This window comes from Poecilia reticulata, chromosome 18, assembly GCF_904066995.2.
Source record: "Poecilia reticulata chromosome 18, P_reticulata-male-v2, whole genome shotgun sequence".
Taxonomy (NCBI): domain Eukaryota; kingdom Metazoa; phylum Chordata; class Actinopteri; order Cyprinodontiformes; family Poeciliidae; genus Poecilia; species Poecilia reticulata.
Window position 1 is genome coordinate 26,131,909 of NC_088847.1, and position 21,893 is coordinate 26,153,801.

General features: G+C 41.1%; 2 protein-coding genes and 1 long non-coding RNA gene across 3 annotated transcripts; all 3 read right to left on the minus strand.

Annotated features, from left to right (window-relative positions):
• Nucleotides 1-934: 934 nt before the first annotated feature.
• On the minus strand, nucleotides 935-3,728 carry LOC145548785 (uncharacterized). Its single transcript, XM_081599736.1, has 3 exons — nucleotides 3,461-3,728; nucleotides 3,094-3,204; nucleotides 935-2,171 (listed from the first exon to the last, which is right to left on the minus strand). The coding sequence occupies exon 3, from the start codon at nucleotides 2,169-2,171 to the stop codon at nucleotides 1,287-1,289; it is 885 nt and encodes a 294-aa protein (XP_081455862.1). The 5' UTR covers nucleotides 3,094-3,204; nucleotides 3,461-3,728; the 3' UTR covers nucleotides 935-1,286.
• A 1,149-nt stretch (nucleotides 3,729-4,877) lies between these two features.
• On the minus strand, nucleotides 4,878-9,690 carry LOC103480998 (uncharacterized). The gene is made up of 3 exons (XR_014084785.1): nucleotides 9,506-9,690; nucleotides 8,193-8,254; nucleotides 4,878-6,037 (listed from the first exon to the last, which is right to left on the minus strand). It is a non-coding gene; the product is annotated as an uncharacterized LOC103480998 (long non-coding RNA).
• A 581-nt stretch (nucleotides 9,691-10,271) lies between these two features.
• Nucleotides 10,272-12,297, minus strand: LOC145548913 (uncharacterized). Its single transcript, XM_081600008.1, has 2 exons — nucleotides 12,226-12,297; nucleotides 10,272-11,137 (listed from the first exon to the last, which is right to left on the minus strand). The coding sequence occupies exon 2, from the start codon at nucleotides 11,130-11,132 to the stop codon at nucleotides 10,272-10,274; it is 861 nt and encodes a 286-aa protein (XP_081456134.1). The 5' UTR covers nucleotides 11,133-11,137; nucleotides 12,226-12,297.
• Nucleotides 12,298-21,893: the final 9,596 nt, after the last annotated feature.

The window sequence follows — 21,893 nt, forward strand, 5'->3', positions numbered from 1 at the left end:
TTATCACGTCTTTAACGTGTTTCTATTTAGTGATCGTATGGAGTCCTAATGATGCTGCAACATTTAAAACTCTCCTGTAGATTTACAGTTAACTGAATCATTTAACTGAGTGTCCATATCTTTAAAATCAGCAAATGCTTTTAGAGGCAAAACACTTCAACACATCACATATTTAGGTTCAGTTGAACCTGACAGAACTTTCCCTAATGCAGAATCTGAAGATGTGAGATGGAAAAAATTTTATACCCAGTAGATTTCTTTTTCATATGAAATATTTTGCAACTACGTAGTTATTCACAAAGACTAAATTTGACTCTTTATGTTGGTGATGTCATTTCCTGCAAATGTATCTCCTCATCGATCATGTGCAGGTTTTCAAATGCTTATTTCTAAAATTTAGATTTTGTTCCTAGTCTTTCTTGATTATTACAGAGTTGAATGTATCTGAGTGTCTCTGAAATGAGCAGCATCACCTTCATCCTCCCAGTCCGAACACAAACACATTTGTCTTCATTTGAATCTCAATGTTTCCACCAGGGGAAAAATAAATTACAATTATATCATTCCTGGAACAACCCGACGTTTGCATTTCCCATTACAGCTGAAGAACGACTGGATTCAAACGATCTGTGAAGCTCAGCCCATTCAAATAAAACTTCTGGCTGCTTTCGAGACTGAATGATTGATTTTCACACTTTCTATTTGTTTGTCGGCAAATGTTCTAATTTGACTATTACATCTCAGCAAACTGGAATATTTGCTCCAATGAGGCTCAGATTATTTTATAGTGTTTTTACACATAATCCATCTGCTGCGTCTGTTGTCGACAAAGAAACGTTTTTTCATGCGTGATAATAAAACAACTCAAAATGAAACCTGAAGAAAAACAGAATAACAAGCCAAGAATAAAACATCACAGCAGCTGTATTCTGATTTCATTTATTAGGTGAATAAATGTCAACATTTTACCATTAAGAATGAAAAACAATAAAAGGTCAGTTCACAAAGCATCTATAATCTATGAATGCATATAGTCTGTAATCTATACAACATTTTATCAAGTCCTTTTATTATCCTTTTAAGTTATATCACCTTTATTGATTAATTCTGCATTGATAAAGCTGAAAGTGGTTATAATGGATTTAACTTAGTTACAAGTAAACCAGTAAACTTCAGAAATCGGTTGATGTCAACAGTAAGGGATCGAAGTCAAGGAGGTAAAAATGTAACATTTGATTGAAAACAAATGATCTAAAGTTTGAGCCAATGTTGTTAAATTAAAATGATTAGATTTTTGCCCCGCAGACGTTCAGTTTTCCTGCCCTCTGCAGAAACAGCAGCGGTAAAACCAGACTGCTGGGCACCGAGAACCAGACTAAACTCCATCCAATTAAACAATTAACAAATTCATAATCTGGTGCTACATTTTGTATAATGGCTGTAATCATACTGGCCATGAACCTGAGGAACAGAGTTCCTGTGATGATCAGAATGGTGAGCAGAGCTCTCTTCTTTGATTGGTCGACCCGGTCTCTGGTCCCGCCAGGCCCTGGACCAATCAGAGCGCAGAGAACCGAGAGGCTGCAGAAACCGAAAGCTGCGGACGTGAAGGACAGCAGCAAAATATTGATGAAGGCAAACTGAATCACCGTCTTTACAATCAGAACCATTATCACCATGGAAATCATCCAAACACATCCGATGGTGATGTTTCTGCTCCTGACGCCTGCTGAGCCTTTAAGACGCAGGTAGAAGACGGGATGGACGACAGCCAGGTAGCGCTCCATGCAGGTCAGCAGGTGGAACAGAGTCTGACCTGAAAAGTAAATCCCAAACATGCCACTTGCTGCCATCTGTCCACCTTGATTTTCAGTGATGCTGCCATAGAGGTAAAGCGAGTATCCCAACATATTGAGCAGGTCGAGGAAAACCACGTTGTAGGTGAAGACGTCGATGTGGCTCCACGTGGTGAACGGAGCCAGGAAACCGTCTTTCCTCCATCGCTGGTAACCGATGGCAACGACGTAGAGGAAGAGAGGCAACAGGAGCGCATGAACACCCAGGAGGCTGATTACCACTGACATTATCTCAGGGGAAAAGCAGTACAGAAACGGAGGATGAGCCAAGGAGTTGGACGAAGAGTTGGACGGTTGCTCCATTTGCATCAGCATCTATAAACAGAAACATCGAATTTCACATCTTGGATGACAAAACAACCAAACACAACACTGATGACAGATGAAATGGTGAACCACTTTACAAATATTAACATAAATCTGATTGGTGAGGATTCATATTCAGTCACTTCCCCCAAACTATCCAATTAGTAAATAGAGTCTTTGTCCAGGACTCTAACCGATCCATTTGTTATCCAAAACATGAAGCCCCAAATGCAGATCTAACTGAGAATACATGCATTTTTTTAGTTCCTAAATCAAATTGGGAATTTGTTAAACAAAAATTAAAAGTCAAGGAAAACAAAAGAACTAAAACTAATCTTTACAGGAACTGATCTAAGCTTGATGTATTTAGCAAAGGATGAGCGCAAATCTGTAAAAGACAGCAGTGAAAAGTTGTTTTATTTTCTTCAACTTCTCTGGAATATACTCTGTTTTCTTCCTCTGGACTTGGTGGAGCCAAAATGTGAAACTATAAGAAGCTTTGACAGCTTTAAGACATAATCCAGAGCAGCAACGTTAAATTCAGGATGGAAACCTCGGCTGCCTCAGCATCCACAGAAACGGTTCCCATCATTACCACTGATTACCACTGAAACTCAAACTACTGCAGCAACGCAAGAAGAAATAAAAGCTAAAGTTTGTCTGTCTAGATTTAGACTGTCTAGATCAGGGGTGTCAAACTCCAGTCCTGAAGGGCCGCTGTCCTGCAGTTTTTAGATGTGCCACAGGTACAAAACACCTGAATCAAATGGCTTAATTACCTCCTCAGTTCTCCAGAGCCTTGCTAATGACCTAATTATTCTATTCAGGTGTGGGGCAGCAGAGGCACTTCTAAAAGTTGCAGGACACCGGCCCTCGAGGACTGGAGTTTGACACCCCTGGTCTAGATACTTCAGATTTGTTACAAACTCACCTTGCAGGACGGTTCTGGTTCTGATCCTGGTTCTGGTTCTGGTTCTGGTCCTGTCCGTCTTCTCACAGCTCCAGTCTCGAATGAATGTTGCTGTCCAACCTATATGTGTTACTGGTTTGTGTGTGAGAGTCATGATGATGTATGCAGGTTATTTTGCATGTTTCAAATGAGCGATTGATTTATTGACCCTGAGGCCAAAAGATGGGAAATGTATTAAAAGTAGAGCCTTCAAACACATCCAGGGGAGACACTTTCTTCTTGGTTCATATGCCAGATTTCTATTTCTATAATAAACATTTGATCTTCTGGAGACAAACTTCTACATTTTGATTTATTTTTGCAGTTAGATTATCTGAAATTTACTTACATTTGTTCACCGTCCTGTGATAAACCAGACCAAACCTTTTCTGGACCTTCAAACACATCCAGCGTTTTTACAACCAAACCTGGGGAGACATGTGTACATTACCGCCACCTACTGGTAACTGAAAAAGTTAAGTGCCGGGAGTTCAGGTCTTCATTTCCGGTTCCGCCATAAGGTCCCGTTGAATTAACAACAAAATAAAAGCTTGTCTTTGGTTTAACTGAGTGGTTCTTAACCTGGGTTCGATCGAACCCCAGGGGTTCGGTGAGTCGGTCTCGGGGGTTCGGCGGAGTCTCTGCCGACCGCGGAGGTAAAGACACACCTGTGTAAGGTGGTGATGACGCCCCGCTTTGCCATCACCCAAATTCTGTAGCTTTCGGTGAACTTCTAAATCTGCTCCTTAGTCGCATCTTTTCGGGGTTGATACTGCCTCTAGTGGCGTGGGGGTGGTAACACAGCTAATATAATTACATTACTAAATCAGAATACTGCAAAGTCTTTCTTATTTATTATTAATTTTTCATTCTCTTAAGAATGTAGAGCTAATTAAATGATCTAAAGACCTAAAGGTGGTTCCAGTTTCTCTCGATGGTCAACCTGTTGAAACTGTGGCAGATTTTAAATACTTTGGGTCGTTCCTGGACAGTCAGACCAACTTTACTGAAAACACTGACTATAGTTTGAAGAACTGATCTCAGAGACTCTACCTTTAAGAAGACTTGGTGATCTTCTTAAAGTGACCAAAGTATTGTCTAGTTGGGTCAAATGTCTTGAATTTGGAAAAAAATAATTTTATTTATCACTACAGAAGGGTTTGATTGAAGGGTTCAGAAGGGCGTATATGAATCTGGTGGGTTCGGTACATCAAAAAAGGTTAGGAACCACTGATTTAACCATTGCGGTAAAAAAAAAAAAACACGTACCCCTTTTTTATTTTTGCAATTTCCGTTTTTCTAATTTCCTTTTAAAAACGAAAAAAACAAAAAAAAAACACGTTTGTTTTGTTTTTGCAATTTTATTTTTGATACGAAAAAAACTAAGAACGATTTCTAAAGCCAAAGAAAAAAAAAACAATACACGGATTCAGTCACTTCCACCAGTTTCCTTTTTATCCTCACAAACTTCTCCATCAACTGCTCTGCTCTACCTGTTATGTCTACTTCTTCTACTGGGTTCAACATTAATCCTGTTTAGTTTGAGCACTGCTGCCCCCTGGTGGCAGCTTCTCTTTACTTCCCCAGAGGGTCTTCAATTTGATAAGTACGGCTGTAAAATGTTTTATTTAGTTTTTGTTGAGCATAAAAGCCTTTTTTCTGGGATTTTTACGAAACAACCAGCTGGAAGTCATGATGAAGCTCAAATATATTTACAGAAATAAGATTGGAAGAAACAGAACAAATCTACAAATGAACAGAGGAAATCAGAAGCATCATGTTCATTTTATTTATAAATAATTGACTAAATGAACCAATAAATGTTACCATCTCACCATTGCATAAGGAAACAATTACATCATGCAACTATGATCTATGATCCCCATAATCTATGATTGAAAATGTATAACTGGAGTCTACAGAAACCATTTTCTCACTTTTTATTGCTGTCGTTTTCAGGTTTGCCTCCTTCAATAACGTTTCAATTAATGTTTGAATTTTGTCTCCGTTTCATGAATTTAACTCACACAGGGGAATTTTTCCAAAGAGAAAAAATGACATTAGATTTGAGGCAACGTTGATATTAAACAAACTTGTTGCTTCATCTGACATTTGCCCCAGAGGGGGGTAGTTTTCCTGCCCTCTGCAGAAGAAGCAGAGGTAACACCAGACTGCTGGGCACCGAGAACCACATTGAAGACCAACCAATCAAACAATGAGCAGATGAAAACTTTCCAAGGTGTTGAATTATGGAGCTGATCATGGTGCTCATGAACCTGAGGAACAGAGTAGCGGTGATGATCATGATGGTGTTCAGAGCTCTCTTCTTTGATTGGTCGACCCGGATTCTGGTCCCGCCAGGCCCTGGACCAATCAGAGCGCAGAGAACAGAGAGGCTGCAGAAGAAGAAAGCTACGGACGTGAAGGACAGAAGCAAAACATTCATGGTAGCAAAGGAAATAACGCGCTGTATAATGAGAGCCATTATCATGAAGGAAACCATCCAAACACATCCGATGGTGATGTTTCTGACCCTGATGCCTGCTGAGCCTTTAAGACGCAGGTAGAAGACGGGATGGACGACAGCCAGGTAGCGCTCCATGCAGGTGAGCAGGTGGAACAGAGTCTGACCTGAAAACAAAATCCCAAACAGGCCACTTCCTGCCATCCGTCCGCCTGTGTTTTTAGTGACGATACCAAAGAAGTACAAGAAGCTCCCCAACGTATTGAGCAGGTCGAGGAAAACCACGTTGTAGGTGAAGATGTCGATGTGTCTCCACGTTCGGAAAGGAGCCATGAGACCGTCTTTCCTCCATCGCTGGTAACCAATGGCAACAACGTAGAGAAAGAGAGGCAACAGGAGCACATAAACACCCAGGAGGCTTTCCATGATGGGCTTTATCTCAGGGCCAGCACACGTTTCATGCTGCAGAGGGATGGAGGAGTTAGGAGGAGGCGACATGACATCTGAAAATGAAAAGAAACATTAAAACTGCAAATATAAATTAAAGATATTTTAACTGACATTTCATGAGCTCACTTAAGGCCTAAGGTTCTTGGTGACCACCTAACCAAGACCAAGACTTTTAGGGTCCAAGACCGAGTCAAGACCAAGACCAGCGCCGCGCTCTACATGATATGATAAAATGTGAAATATGATCAAAATTGCTTCTCAAATTGATCTGAAAGATCCATATTCCCACAAAAACACCTAGATATTAAATACCTAATAAATTTTACCAATATTAAAATGAAGGACATCCACCTTTGTGTTACAATCTGCGGTGGTCTCATGCGATCCCTAAAAAGATAATGCCCTGGGTGTTTGCCCATATTGCTTACGTAAGAAACCAACACTGTCTGCACCATTAAACATAGCAATAGAGTCAATGCCCTGACAGTAAATAACGCTCAACTATGAACACTGACCAAGGAGCAACAAGCAAGAAGTAACCAAGCACAAGGCGGTCACCGTGACTGTTCCCACCCTCCCTCCCGCTACATGAAGCCAGGCAGTCTGACACCATGCCACACATTACAGCTGCCACTTTGAACAAAAACAATCAAAGAGCAATGAGCATGCTCTGCGTGCTCTTTCGTTCTTGTGTTTTATTTATTTGTTCATTAAAAAAATATCAATGTACATGATTAAATAAAATAATGATAGTTACTGCAGTGTACGCAGAGTATTGCAAGAACAAAGAACGGATCTCAGTGACACTCCAGTCCTATTTAATAAGTAAAGAGCTGTGGAGAAGAATCGACTGTTCCTGAATGTCGTGTCACTATATTGCAGACTTTTGGACACAGCGTTGTCCCATATATGCGACAAGTTAGTCAACACCTCTGCACAATAATTAAGTGCAGTAAGTGACTTTTTTCCATCACAAATGTTTATGTGTCTCTGCTCAGCTAGCTTTGCTAACATCATGTCAACGGAGCTTCCCTTCTTTGAGCTTCTTTTCTAAGTGACGAAAAAAGTTAGACGTTGTCCCCACCGTCTGTGAAAGCGAAGCGATGCTGAGTTAGCTGTGGCCATCGGATTTCTGAAGATTTATACAGCGCTATTATATTACTGACAATTAGACAGACACCTTCTGCCGCTCAGAGAAAGCCACTGCGCATGTCTCAGAGCCGCGTGCGAGTGAAAGGTGAGGAGGGGAGGGGGAATAACAGAAATATGTTATTGGTTGGATTTTAATCGGTGCGTTTTGCATCCACTGAAAACAACGATGTTGACAAATAAACTGGACAGTATGCTGTACGTTTAGTGATATGTTCACAGTTTCGGTCTTGACTGGTCTTGAAATAAAATCCTGAGTCCTCAGGACTCGAGTCCGAGACAAGACCGAGACCATCAAAAAATGGTCTCGAGACCGAGACCGATCTCGAGTGCTACAACACTGCCTTATAGTTTTGATTTATTAAAAATGAATGAAAGATTTGACTCAGGGGTTTGGAAGCAAAGAGATCTAAAGGTTACAGGATATCGTCCCTCAAGAACTAAACTGATCTACACCAGTGGTCTGATAAAGTGTTTGAAAAACTTAGTCAAAATCTGGATCTAAATCCAACTGTGGATTTGAATCTTTTCAGAAACTCTGAATCCAATCAGTTTGAATTAGTAAAAAATAGAAGGAATTTTCTGTTTGTAGTTTTCTGACATGTGAAGCTGGTAGAGATGAAACTGCAGATGGAGAATTTGATTCTAAATAATCTGATTTTTATTAGTAAAACATTTGAAACCACATATTTCTTTTTATTCTACTTCACAGGTATGAACTCTGCTTCTTTACACTAAACTTGAAAGAAACCAAGTGGTAAAATATGAAAAGCTGATAGTTTGTAGAGAATGTGTTAAGTTGTTTTATGTTTTTTCTTCTGTTGAAGGTAAACCTGCATTATGTTATCAGACAAATATAATTAAACACAGTGACGAGCCCGTAGAGATCAAAGGCTGTTCATATTATTAGGCAATATTAATAAATTACTACAGAAAGAAATTTAAATGATTACTTTGACACAACAAGAAGCTAAAACACTTTAATCAAATTTAAGCTTCAGCTGTGTTAAAAACGCACCTGGTCAGACGGGTTTGGTTCTCGTCGTCTCCACAGCGTTTCAGTCTCAGTTCCTGTCCAGCCTGCATGGATTACAGGTTTATGTCCGAGTGTCAGAATGACAGAGGAGCTTTTTGCATGTTTCACCCAGGATCATGATTTACAGCGAGAAGGCAAACGTTTTACAGCAGGGCCTTCAACCACACCTAGTTTATTCATCTTAAGCCTTGAGCCACAAAATACAAAGTATATGCAAAATTACAGCATAATCTGGTTTTAATGAGTTTTTCCATGAACTACGCTTTTGTAGTTCATGGAAAATTTCTAAACTATATTTTGTGATAAAATATTGAAAAGAAGAATGCCAGTGGCTGGAAATAGTCTGAACACAAATTTCAGCTTTTCAGCTTAAAGATTTTAGTAAAATCTTTCTGTAAATCAACATTGAGGTCGACTGGAAGAGAATTAAAAACTTTCAGAGCAAAACAAGAAAATCTGATCCAATTTTCCATTTGAATTATTCCAAACTGCCTTTGGCCCGGTTCAGTGCGAGTCCAGCAGCACGTCTTAAAAGTCTTTCCAGAATCCGGCCTCCTGGACGGACAGGAGTTATGACCACTTCCTGTTTTGTGGCGAAGAGTCTGTGAGGACTTCCTGTAGCTGTTGGAACTTTGTGAACCGAGTCTTGCCTAATTAAATCTGACAAGATACAGAGGAAACGGACTCCGTTAGCAAGTAGATTACACGACTTTCTTGACTGGACTCTTGTCTAACTTGACCTCTGACCTCATGAAGCCGATCCCTTGTTCGACAGTTTTTCATGCTTTTTGAATCCCTGAGAAACACACTGACCTCATGCTGCGTGAAATGAGTAGGAATTTAATGTATTTATGTAGAAAGCAGTTTCATTTTTCTTCTAAAAACATTTATATAATAAACATTTGATCTTCTGGAGACAAACTTCTACATTCTGATTTATTTTTGCAGTTAGATTATCTGAAATTTACTTACATTTGTTTACTGTCCTGTGATAAACCAGACCAAACCTTTTCTGGACCTTCAAACACATCCAGCTTTTTTACAACCAAAGCTGGGGAGACACTTTCTTCTTGGTTCATATGCCAGATCTTTTCAATTATAAAATATAATCCACAAAAAGAAGTGGAAAATTACAGCATTTCCTGGATTTCCTGGCACAAAATTTATTTCATGGAGTTTCTTTAAACCACCGTTTGCTATAACATTTTAAAACAAGGGAAAACCAAGAGCTGGACACATGTAGCAGTAAAAGTATTGATTTAAATCATTTCATTATCCAAAGTGCTAACTCTCACCCAGCTAACTCCTTCCTCAGACGACCATCCAGAACTCCGTCCAATGTGGCAGAGATTCCTAAACATATTCATATTTACTGCTTTACTTGCTTCTGTTGCTTCCACCAGTTTCGTTTTTACAGTCAAACTTCTCCATCAGCTGTGCTGTGCTCTACCTGTTATGTCTACTTCTTCTACTGGGTTCAACATTAATCCTGTTTAGTTTGAGCACTGCTGCCCCCTAGTGGCAGCTTCTCTTTACTTCCCCAGAGGGTCGTCAATTTGAAAAGCACGGCTGTAAAATGTTTTATTTAGTTTTTGTTGAGCATAAAAAGCCTTTTTTCTGGGATTTTTACGAAACAACCAGCTGGAAGTCACGATGAAGCTCAAATATATTTACAGAAATAAGATTGGAAGAAACAGAACAAACCTACAAATAAACGGAGAAAATCAGAAGCATCATATTCATTTTATTTATAAATAATTGGTAAAATGAACCAATAAATGTCACCATCTCACCATTCCAAAAAGTAAACCATTATATCATCTACGCAACTCTGAGATTCCCATAATTTATGTTTGACAATGTATAACTGGAGTCTACAGAAACCATTTTCTCGCTTTTCATTACTGTCTTTTTCAGGTTTTTCTCTTTCAGTGATGTTCTTGCTGTAATGTTGAAAGTTTCCTCTTTAGACTTTAAAGTCTTTGAAGGATCTAACCCGGTTACAGGCTGATGAGTAAAAATGACCTTAGATTTGAGCGAGTGTTGATACATAATGTTGCTTCATCTGACATTTGCCCCAGAGGGGGGTAGTTTTCCTGCCCTCTGCAGAAGAAGCAGAGGTAACACCAGACTGCTGGGCACCGAGAACCACAGTGAAGACCAACCAATCAAACAATAAGCAGATGAAAACTTTTCAAGATTTTGAATTATGGAGCTGATCATGGTGCTCATGAACCTGAGGAACAGAGTAGCGGTGATGATCATGATGGTGTTCAGAGCTCTCTTCTTTGATTGGTCGACCCGGATTCTGGTCCCGCCAGGCCCTGGACCAATCAGAGCGCAGAGAACAGAGAGGCTGCAGAAAACAAAAGCTACGGACGTGAAGGACAGAAGCAATCCGTTGATGATGGAATGGGAAAGACCCGTCTGCATAATCAGAGCCGTTATCATGAAGGAAACCAGCCAAACACATCCGATGGTGATGTTTCTGATCCTGACGCCTGCTGAGCCTTTAAGACGCAGGTAGAAGACGGGATGGACGACAGCCAGGTAGCGCTCCATGCAGGTGAGCAGGTGGAACAGAGTCTGACCTGAAAAGAAAATCCCAAACATGCAGCTTCCTGCCATCTGTTCACCTGTGTTTTTAGTGACGACACCAAAGAAGTACAAGAAGCTCCCCAACGTATTGAGCAGGTCGAGGAAAACCACGTTGTAGGTGAAGATGTCGATGTGGCTCCATGTGGTGAAAGGAGCCGTGAGACCGTCTTTCCTCCATCGCTGGTAACCGATGGCAACAACGTAGAGGAAGAGAGGCAACAGGAGCACATAAACACCCAGGAGGCTTTCCATGATGGGCATTATCTCAGGGTCGGCACACGTTTCATGCTGCGGAGGGATGGAGGAGTTAGGAGGCAGCGACATGACGTCTGAAAATGAAAAGAAACATTAGGAGGAGACGCTTATAGTTTTATGATTCATTAAAAATGAATGAATGAATTTACTCAGGGGTTTTGAAGCAAAGAGATCTACAGGTTGCAGGATATCGTCCCATGAGGTCTGGAGTGTCAGACCACTGGTGTAGATCAAAGTATATCAATGTGTTTGAATAACTTAGTGGAGGAGTTTAAGTATCTGGGGATCTTGTTCACGAATGAGGGAAGAAGGGAGCGGGAGATCGACAGGCGGATTGGGGCAGCGTCTGCCGTGAAGCGGGCGCTGTACCGGTCCGTCGTGGTGAACAGAGAGCTGAGCCAAAAAGCGAAGCTCTCGATTTACCGGTCGATCTACGTTCCCACCCTCATCTATGGTCATGAGCTTTGGGTCATGACCAAAAGAACGAGGTCACGGGTACAAGCGGCCGAAATGGGTTTCCTCCTCAGGGTGGCTGGGCTCTCCCTTAGAGAGAGAAGCTCGGTCATCAGGGAGGGACTCAGAGTAGAGCCGCTGCTCCTCCACGTCAAGAGGAGCCAGTTGAGGCTCGGGCATCTGGTCAGGATGCCTCCTGGACGCCTCCCTGGTGAGGAGTTCAGGTCCCACCGGGAGGAGGGGAGACCCAGGACACGCTGGAGGGACGATGTCTCTCTATGGCCTGGGAACGCCTTGGGATTCCTGGAGGAGCTGGAAGTGGCTGGGGAGGGAAGTCTGGGCCTCCCTTCTGAAGATGCTGCCCCCGCGACCCGACCCCGGATATGAGGAAGAAAATGGATGGACGGACGGACGGATAACTTAGTCAAAGTCTAGATTTAAATCCAACTGTGAATTTGAATCTTTTCAGAATCTCTGAATCCAATCAGTTTGAATTAGTAAAAAATAGAAGGAATTGTCTGTTTGTAGTTTTCTGACATGTAAAGCTGGTAGAGATGAAACTGCACATGGAGAATTTGATTCTAAATAATCAGATTTTTATTAGTAAAACTTCACAAGTATGAACTCTGCTTCTTTACACTAAACTTGACACAACAAGAAGCTAAAACACTTTAATCAAATTTAAGTTTCAGATGTGTTAAAAGCGCACCTGGTCAGACGGGTTTGGTTCTCGTCGTCTCCTCAGTGTTTCAGTCTCAGTTTCTGTCCAGCCTGCATGGATTACAGGTTTATGTCCGAGTGTCACGATGACAGAAGAGCTTTTTGCATGTTTCACCCAGGATCATGATTTACAGCGAGAAGGCAAACGTTTTACAGCAGGGCCTTCAACCACACCTAGTTTATTCATCTTAAGCCTTGAGCCACAAAATACAAAGTATATGTAAAATTACAGCATAATCTGGTTTTAATGAGTTTTTCCATGAGCTACAAAAGTGCAGAACAAAAGAATGTCAGTGGCTGGAAATAGTAAATGTATGGAAATAATTTTATTTCTGCTTTTCAGCTCTTGTCTTAAAGATTTAAATAAAATCTTTCTTTAAATCAACGTTGAGGTCGACTAGAAGTACATTAAAAACTTACAGAGCAAAAAGAGAAAATCTAATTTTCTCTTTGGATTATTCCAAACTGTCTTCGGCCCGGTTCAGTTTGAGTCCAGCAGCACGTCTTAAAAGTTTGGACAGAATCCGACCTTCTGACCAGGAGTTATGGCCACTTCCTGTTTTGTGGCGAAGAATCTGTGAGGACTTCCTGTAGCTGTTGGAACTTTGTGAACCGAGTCTTGCCAAATTAAATTTGACTTTCTGAGCTGGACTCTTGTCTAACTTGACCTCTGACCTCTGAAGCAGCTCCATTGGTCAACAGGGATCAAGGCTTTTTACATCCCTGAGAAACACACTGACCTCATGCTGCATCTGCTGACTGAATGTTGATTTATGTAGGAATTTAATGTATTTATGTAGAAAACAGCTTTATTTATCTTCTAAAAGCATTTATATAATAAACATTCTGGAAACAAACTTCTACATTTTGATTTATTGTTGCAGTTAGATTATCTGAAACTAGATATTTACTTAAATTTGTTCACCGTCCTGTGATAAACCAGACCAAACCTTTCCTGTTCAGTTTCTATATTCTAAACACCAGAATAATGAGAGAATTGCGTGACTTTTTTCAGAAATCTGCAGACGCTTAGTTATGTCCAGGTTTTGTAGCCGCTGTTTTCTCAACATCCGAGTTAAATTGAAACACGTTGCACACTAATGAATGAAGTAATGAATCTGAGGTTTTGCAGGTTTTTTATTGAGGACGATTGTTAAACAACAGCAACAATCAGCATCTCCATTAATTATCAGCCGTTACACTGAATCCTCTTTGACATGATTCAGAAGAAACATTTACAACCTGATGAATAAATTATTCCACCACTTCTAGCACACAAACTGCTACAGCAGCAATAATCTCTACGTGCTGCAGGTTTACTCAACTAATATCTGATTGATTTCAAACAGGCCTTTAAAAGAGGCCAGAAGGTGGCGCTCTGGTGTTTAGTTAGAAACTAACTCTTTGTTTTCTCAGGTATTTTTCTCTTTGTAGGAGCTACACCTGGCCTGGCGTCTGATTGGCTGAGGGTTCTTCCTGGAGCAGGACATGATGCTGCCATCACCCCACCGTTCTCCCTCTGCTTTCCATGGACATGGACAGTTCTCCTGATCGTTGACCTGCTGCTGCGTCTCTGATCCGTCGTCTCTCAGCTCCGGTCGGTCTGCTGGTTCTGAGCCCGGTTCTGGTTCTGCTCCAGGTTTCTTCCCGGTAGAGGGGAGTTCTTCCTCTCCACTGTCGCTACATGCATGTTCTGGATGAGGGTCAAGTCAACAACTCAACACAAGCGAGTTGCTATCGCCCCCTGCTGGTCAGGAGGAGCGAATGCTGCAAGTAACGACTCCATGCAATCTACTGGGTTTTATTTGGTAGAAACACTTTAAACTGCTTCATAATTAACCACAGCCAATCAGAAAGCCAGGCCAACAGCCAATCAGAAAGCCAGGCCAGGTGTAGAATCTATAGAGAAAAAAAATAACTTAGGAAACAAAAACAGTTTAAATTAAATGACAAACAGCAGCATAAATACAGACGGACCACAATAAACCAGTACAAGCCGTCAATGCCGTAACCATGGTAACGCTAAAATGGTGCAAACATCGTCAAAAATCAATAAACATTCAATTCCAACATTTAACACTGAAATTGGAAGACGTTTTAAATATCTAAAATAAATAAATAGAACAAATAAATGAATTATTAAGTCTCTAATCTATTTATTCTAGTTCGTTGTGATTATTTCACACTTGCTCTGCCTGAACTGAGAACCACCTGCATAACCTCACATTTACCAGAGGAAATAGTTTAATGGTGTCTTTGGTTCGAGCATTTATGAAGGTAACATATATTTACTTGACATTTGCCCCAGAGGGGGTCAGTTTCCCTGCCCTCTGCAGAAGGAGCAGAGGTAACACCAGACTGCTGGGCACCGAGAACCACATTGAAGACCAGCCGATCAAACAATAATCATCTCTGCGATGTGTTTGAATCACAGAGCTGATCAAGATGCTGGCGAACCTGACGAAGAGAGTTCCAGAGATTATGATGACCGTGTGGAAAGCTTTCTCCTTCAGCTGGTCAGCCCTGACCCTGGTCCTGTCCCGCTGTCCAGGCGCTGGACGGACCAGAGCGCTGAGAACAGAGACGTTACAGAAAGCAAAGGCTACAGACATAAAGAACACAATCAATCCATTGATGGTGGAATAGGAAATAACGCGCTGTACAATCAGAACCATTATCAGAATGGAAACCAGCCAAATAGATGCAACCGTGATGTTTCTGCTCCTGACGCCTGCTGAGCCTTTAAGACGCAGGTAGAAGACGGGATGGACGACAGCCAGGTAGCGCTCCATGCAGGTCAGCAGGTGGAACAGGGGCTGACCTGAAAAGTAAACGTTAAAAATACCTTCTCCTGCCAGCTGAACACCTGGGTTCTCAGTGACGGCGCCAACAAAGTAGAACAAAGTCCCAAAAATGTTAAACAGGTCGAGGGAAACCACGTTGTAGGTGAAAACGTCGATGTGGCTCCACGTGGTGAACGGAGCCAGGAAACCGTCTTTCCTCCATCGCTGGTAACCGACGGCGACGACGTAGAGGAAGAGAGGCAACAGGAGCACATGAACAGCCACGAGGCTTTTCATGACCGATAATGTCTGAGGGGCCGTGCAGAAGATAAGCAGAGGACGGAGGGACGAGTTGGACGAGTTGGACGAGTGGGACGGCAGCAACATTTGAATCGACGTCTGAAAATGTAAAGGAAAGAAACATTAACAGCTGAAAATATAAGATCACTGCCTAAACCATAAAGTCTCACCAAATTCGCTTGGAGCCTCTTTCAGTCTCAGGATTCTTGAAGAATAAGATCCTGATGATTTGACTCGGGTGTTTGGAAGCGAAGACGCTGCTGGATCCCGTCCCTCCAGACCGCTGGGTCAGATCAGTGACTGAATGGCTTAGTCAAAGTCCACATCTAAATCAAACAGTGAACCTCTGATCTTTGCTGAATCTCTGAATCTGAGTTTGTAAATTGAGGATAAATTTCAGTTTGTTGAACTGGAGGAGACGAGGCTGCAGACGGAGCTGCTGGGAAATGTGGTTCCATCACCTGACAAACAGATTGTTTCTGATCTGCATTGGAAAAACATTTTAAACCATGTATTGCTTTTCTACTCCACAAGTTTTTACTTTGTTTTCTTCCCCTAAACTGTACAGAACCAAAATGATGAAATATTAAAAGCTTTAGTAGTTTTTATATAACTGTGTTTAGGGTTTCATGTGTTTTTCACCTTTCATCGCTTCTATTTCACATTTATATCAGACAAATAAAACTAAACAGAAATTATTGCTACAATACAACAAAAAAGAAATAAAAGCTAAAAAACCCTTTAATCAAATTTAAGCTTCAGCTGTGTTAAAAACGCACCTGGTCAGACGGGTTTGGTTCTCGTCGTCTTCACAGTGTTTCAGTCTCAGTTTCTGTCCAGCCTGCATGGATTACAGGTTTATGTCCGAGTGTCACGATGACAGAAGAAGGTTTTTGCATGTTTCACCCAGGATCATGATTTACAGCGAGAAGGCAAACTTTCTACAGCCGGGCCCTCAACCACACCTGGTTTATTCATCTTACTACCAGAAACCATAATGCACAAAATACAAAGCATATGCAAAATTACAGCATAATCTGGTTTTAGTGTTTTACATTTCAGGGGATTTTTTTAAACCACCATCATGTCATAAAATTAAAACTGGACGTAGTAAATGCATGATGATTTAAATTAAACACTTTCTGTAAAAAGTAAAATAAATAATCTGATCAAATATGTTAATGAGGTGATCATATTTAAAGATCAATTCATTTAAAATGATTAATAAAAGTCACATGTCCAGCAAAACACAAAGAAAAAAACATTTATAATCAGAAACCAAAGAAAACATGTTTATAAAAACAAATACCGTCATACGTTGGTTATAATTTCCAGACCCACAAGCAGAAAACAAAGTTTAGAGGATTTATTTGCAGAAAGTAAAGTTGTATTTATTTTAAATAATTAAAATAAAGAATCGTGGTTCTGGAGGTCAGAGCATCGAACAGGAGAAGAGAAAGAAATGATGTCACTATTTGAATTAAATTAATGTCTTTATTAGTATTGTACAGATACAGTCAGGTTGTTTGAGAGCGATGCAGATTAAAATACACTAAAATGTTCAGAAATAAACAATTAAAACATCTAAATCCAGCAGATATTAACATTCAGTTCATCACCAGGCGGAGACAGAAGCTCTAATTTAAAAAACATGAAGCATCAGATCACATCTATGATCTGTTGTTGGGATATATGACAGATGTTTCCTGAAGTTTAATGCTTTTTATTGTCCCTTTCAGGTATACACCTTTCATTTATAATATCTGCAATAATAACGTTAGTGATGAATCTAAGCAACTGATTGATCCCGTAGTTGACAGCAGGGGGTGCAGTCTAAGTTTAATGGTTTCTTTGTTTAAATTTAACCGTCTCACTACAGAACATGATTTCCAGAGAGAACCTGTAGCCAGACATTTGAGCCAGTGTTGTTATAAATGCCGTTTCATTTGACGTTTGCCCCGCAGACGCTCAGTTTTCCTGCCCCTGGCAGAAACAGCAGGGGTAAAACCAGACAGCTGGGCAAGAAGAACCACCTGGCCGACCAACCAATCAGACGGGGAACGTTTCCAAACTGCTTAGCAACGTTTTGGATGACAGAGATGATTAGGCTGCTCATGAACCTGAGGAACAGAGTGGCGGTGATGATGATGATGGTGAGCAGAGCTCTCTTCTTTGATTGGTCGACCCGGTCTCTGGTCCCGCCAGGCCCTGGACCAATCAGAGCACAGAACAGAGAGGCTGCAGAAGAAGAAAGCTACGGACGTGAAGGACAGAAGCAAAACATTCATGGTAGCGAAGGAAATAACGCGCTGTACAATCAGAGCCATTATCATGAAGGAAACCATCCAAACACATCCGATGGTGATGTTTCTGACCCTGACGCCTGCTGAGCCTTTAAGACGCAGGTAGAAGACGGGATGGACGACAACCAGGTAGCGCTCCATGCAGGTGAGCAGGTGGAGCAGAGTCTGACCTGAAAAGAAAATGCTAAACAGGCCACTTCCTGCTTCCTGTAGGTCCGATTCCTCAGTGATCAGACCGAACAATAAAACAAACGTCCCCAAAACGTTGACCAGGTCAATCAGCACCACGTTGTAGGTGAAGACGTCGATGTGGCTCCACGTGGTGAACGGAGCCAGGAAACCGTCTTTCCTCCATCGCTGGTAACCGACGGCAACGACGTAGAGGAAGAGAGGCAACAGGAGCACATGAACACCCAGGAGGCTGATGATGAATGAGATTTTCTCTGAGTCGTTGCAGAGGTCACGCTGAGGTCACGCTGAGGACGGACGGAGAGTTGGTGGAAGATTTGGAGGGTCGCTCCATCTGCATCACCGTCTGAGGAGGAGAAGGAAAGATTAACAACAGAGTGAAGAGCATGACTCTGAGATTACAGGTCATTTATGTAACCTAACAGTTGATCCAAACACCCAGTGGGTCACTGCTGGACCGCCCGGCACCAGGCTGGTGGAGAGAAAAACCAAAAATAGACCCAAACAAATTCATATAATGAGCAGCAGAAACATGCTGTATCGATAAATCTAATATCATGTAACCTGATCTATAATATAACAGATTTATTAATTAAATCTTATCATACTTTAGTTAATAAATCTGTTTTTTCTGAGCATTAAGACAACAGTTCATTTTATCTAAAATGTTACTGTGACACAAGAAGTAGAAATAAACGCTGAAAAATATTTTAATCAAATCTAATGGAAAAGATTTAAAAACAAAAATCTATCTATATCTATCTATCTATCTATCTATCTATCTATCTATCTATCTATCTATCTATCTATCTATCTATCTATCTATCTATCTATCTATCTATCTATCTATCTATCTATCTATCTATCTATCTATCTATCTATCTATCTATCTAGTTTGTGTTTTTTAAGTCATAAATGTTTTACCTGCTTTACTTTTAGAAGTAAACTTGGATCTTTTCATATTATGCAAATATAACTGATAATTTGCTGTTTTTAAATATTCCTACAAATTTCTAGTTAAACTGAAATGATTTCTGAGCAGGAATCAGAGCCAGAGATCACATTTTATCTAAACTTAAACTCACCTCCTCGGCTGCGATCGATCTCTTCGTGTCGTTCGCTCTGAGCTGCAGCTCTGTAAATGTTGCTGTCGGTATCAACAGGACTGTTTGTGAGTGAAAGTCATGAGGACTGAAGCTGATTTTTGCATCTTTCAAACAGGATTTATTGTCTCCTTTGACATTAGATGGAAAATTTAAAGCAGGGCTTTAACCAGCTAGTGAGGCGTGTTGGGAATCAACATTTGCATCAATGTTTGGCTTATGTAATAATAATAATTATGATTATTAGCTTATTACTAATGAAGTTACTAATAAAGTAAAGGTTTCTTCTGCTGATTCTCTTGTGAAGAAATGAATTCAAGGCTAAAAAGCTCTTCAGTCGACATAAACAAACCTGTTTCCACGTAAATCTGTGAATTTATGAATGAAATCTCCCAACTTTACAGCTGATGAACCTACAGGCCCAGAGGAGTCGGCCATTTTGGAACAAAGAGTCATAAAACTCAAACAATGTTCAGGTTTAGCCTCAAACTAGACAAAGGAGACGTGACTCCAGGGTTTTATCCAGAATGATGACAGAGTGAATGAATGTGAGGATGAAACAGGAAGAGAAAGAAACAGTTGGATTATAAGAACATTGTTCAAACTCTGCTTTAGGTTGAAGCATCCAGTGATAAGGAACAATAATCATAATAATATAATCAGCGCCTCTCCAGGGATCAAACAAACAACACAAGAAAGACGACTAAGTCTTTTATTTAACACCTATTTCAGATTAACATGGCCATGTCCTCTAGATTTTAATCTCTCTTCATTTCTCCATCTGGGCTTTCTCCCTTTCACTTGGATTAGATTTTCTATCATCCAATCAGCGAACAGAAGAAGTTGTGAACGATGGCGTTGTTTCAGCGTTGTAGTCTGCCTGTAGTTTTAGCAAAAGCAGCAGAAGAAGAGAACAAACGGTTCAGTCTGTTTTAACTTCCCTGACATGAACAGCCATCTTGTTCAGGGAGGTTGTTTACATTTTCTGCTAAGCTTCATAGCATCAAATCTGTCCAAAGTGAGATTGTTTAGCAAATGCTACATAAACATTTAAACACCTTATGTGGAAAACAAAATGTGTGACCTAAACACATTAATTAACAACTATTAAGCTTAAAAATTAAACATGCATTACAAAGAAAATTAGCTAAACAGCATAAAACAAATATTTAAATGAAGGGATGCAGAGTTTATTAATTATTTTTGTAATTTTTTAGACTAGTGAATAAAAAAAATAAAGAAAATAAATGAAATGGGTTGTGAACTCATTTGTTTGCTTTTTCAAGATAAAAGGCAGAAATGCAAAGCTAGTAAATGGAAACTCTTCATTTGTTTACCGTGGAGCGGATCTAAGATCCATCATCTGGGAATGAAAAGCTTCTGGCTCTAAATGCTCCAGTATTCAGATGCTGCCTCTGGTTTCCCACAGTAAATACACCTGATTTAATGTTTCATTTTTACACCATGCAAACATGAAAAACTCGATGAAAACTGAGAGATGGGTTTCAGAGTGAATTTATTCTGACAGATAAGAGAAAGACTCACATGGCAATGAGATGTTTTAATATAAATTATATTCATTAGTTAAATCTAATATTTGGTTGGTGTGCAGCTCAGAGTTGGTCCCAGAACGAGTTTTTACTCTGTTCTCATTCATTTTTATCATTCTGAAAGTAATTTTAACATATTTAACTGATGATTTTAAGATCATTTCTAAACCAGAGTTTAAAAGTTTTTACTGTTTTTATTCTAGTATTTTTATCTATAGTTTGAAAATAATATGATCTTATATCATCCATCCATCTAAATATGACATTTTCTATAGTTAATGTCTCCAAATTTCTACGTTTTTTGGGGACATTTACTCCCTTTTTCATATTTTTGCCAGATAGAGTTGGGCTTCATTCTGTGCTGAGTTTAACTTCGTGCTGACTCGGTGACTTTGTGTCCGCAGATTTGCGGTTTTTCCATCCTCTGCAGAAACAGCAGCGGCAGCACCAGGCTGCTGGGGAACAGGAACATCAGCGACGACCAGCCGACGGCGCAGAAAACGTAACCAAACGGCTCGGCTAGTAGCAGCAGTAAGGTGGTAACCAAACCGTTGGTGAATCTCAGTGACAGAGTTCCTGTGATGAGGATCATGGTTTGGAAAGCTCTGCGCTTTGATTGGTCAGCGCCGTCCCTGTTCCCGCCCGGCCCTGGACGCCGCAGCGCGCAGAGGACAGAAAGGCTGCAGAAGAAGAAGGCAGCAGCTGTGAAGGACATCAGCACAAAGGAGACGGAGGCAAACAAGGCATAGAACCAGAGGGTGACGGCCATCACGGCGAAGCAGACCAGCCAGACACATCCGATGGTGACGTTTCTGATGGAGGCGCCCGCCGGTCCCCTCAGCCGCAGGTAGAAGACGGGACGGACCACAGCCAGGTAGCGCTCGATGCAGGTCAGGACGTGGAACAGCGTGTGACCCGTTGAGGACACGGAGAACATCAAGCTCCCTGCGGTCCACACCGAGGTGTCCTGAGAGGAGCTGGAAAAGAACATGAGGGCGATCGCTGCGATGGCAACCAGGTCCAGCAGAACCACGTTGTAGGTGAAGGCGTCGATGTGGCTGGTTCCTCCGGAGCGCCGGCTCCTCCACCGCTGGCAGCCCACCGACAGGATGAAGACCACCGTGGGAACGAAAGAGAAGCTGATGATGACGAGGGTCAGCTGGATAGAAAAGATCTCAGGGCAGAAATAACTGAGGAGGGAGGAAGAGTTGGACGGCATCGCGACTTCTGCACCTGCAGAGGAAAAGAAAACAGGAAACTCTGAGGTCAGGCAGCCTGCTGGACGTCACTGGAACCTTTTAACACCAAATTGGTTTTTATTCATGTTGGTTTTACAGTCAAATCAAGGGGCTGGTGTGTGAACGCAGCCTGCATGGATTCAAACCGAACACACACACACACACACACACACACACACACACCTCTCACA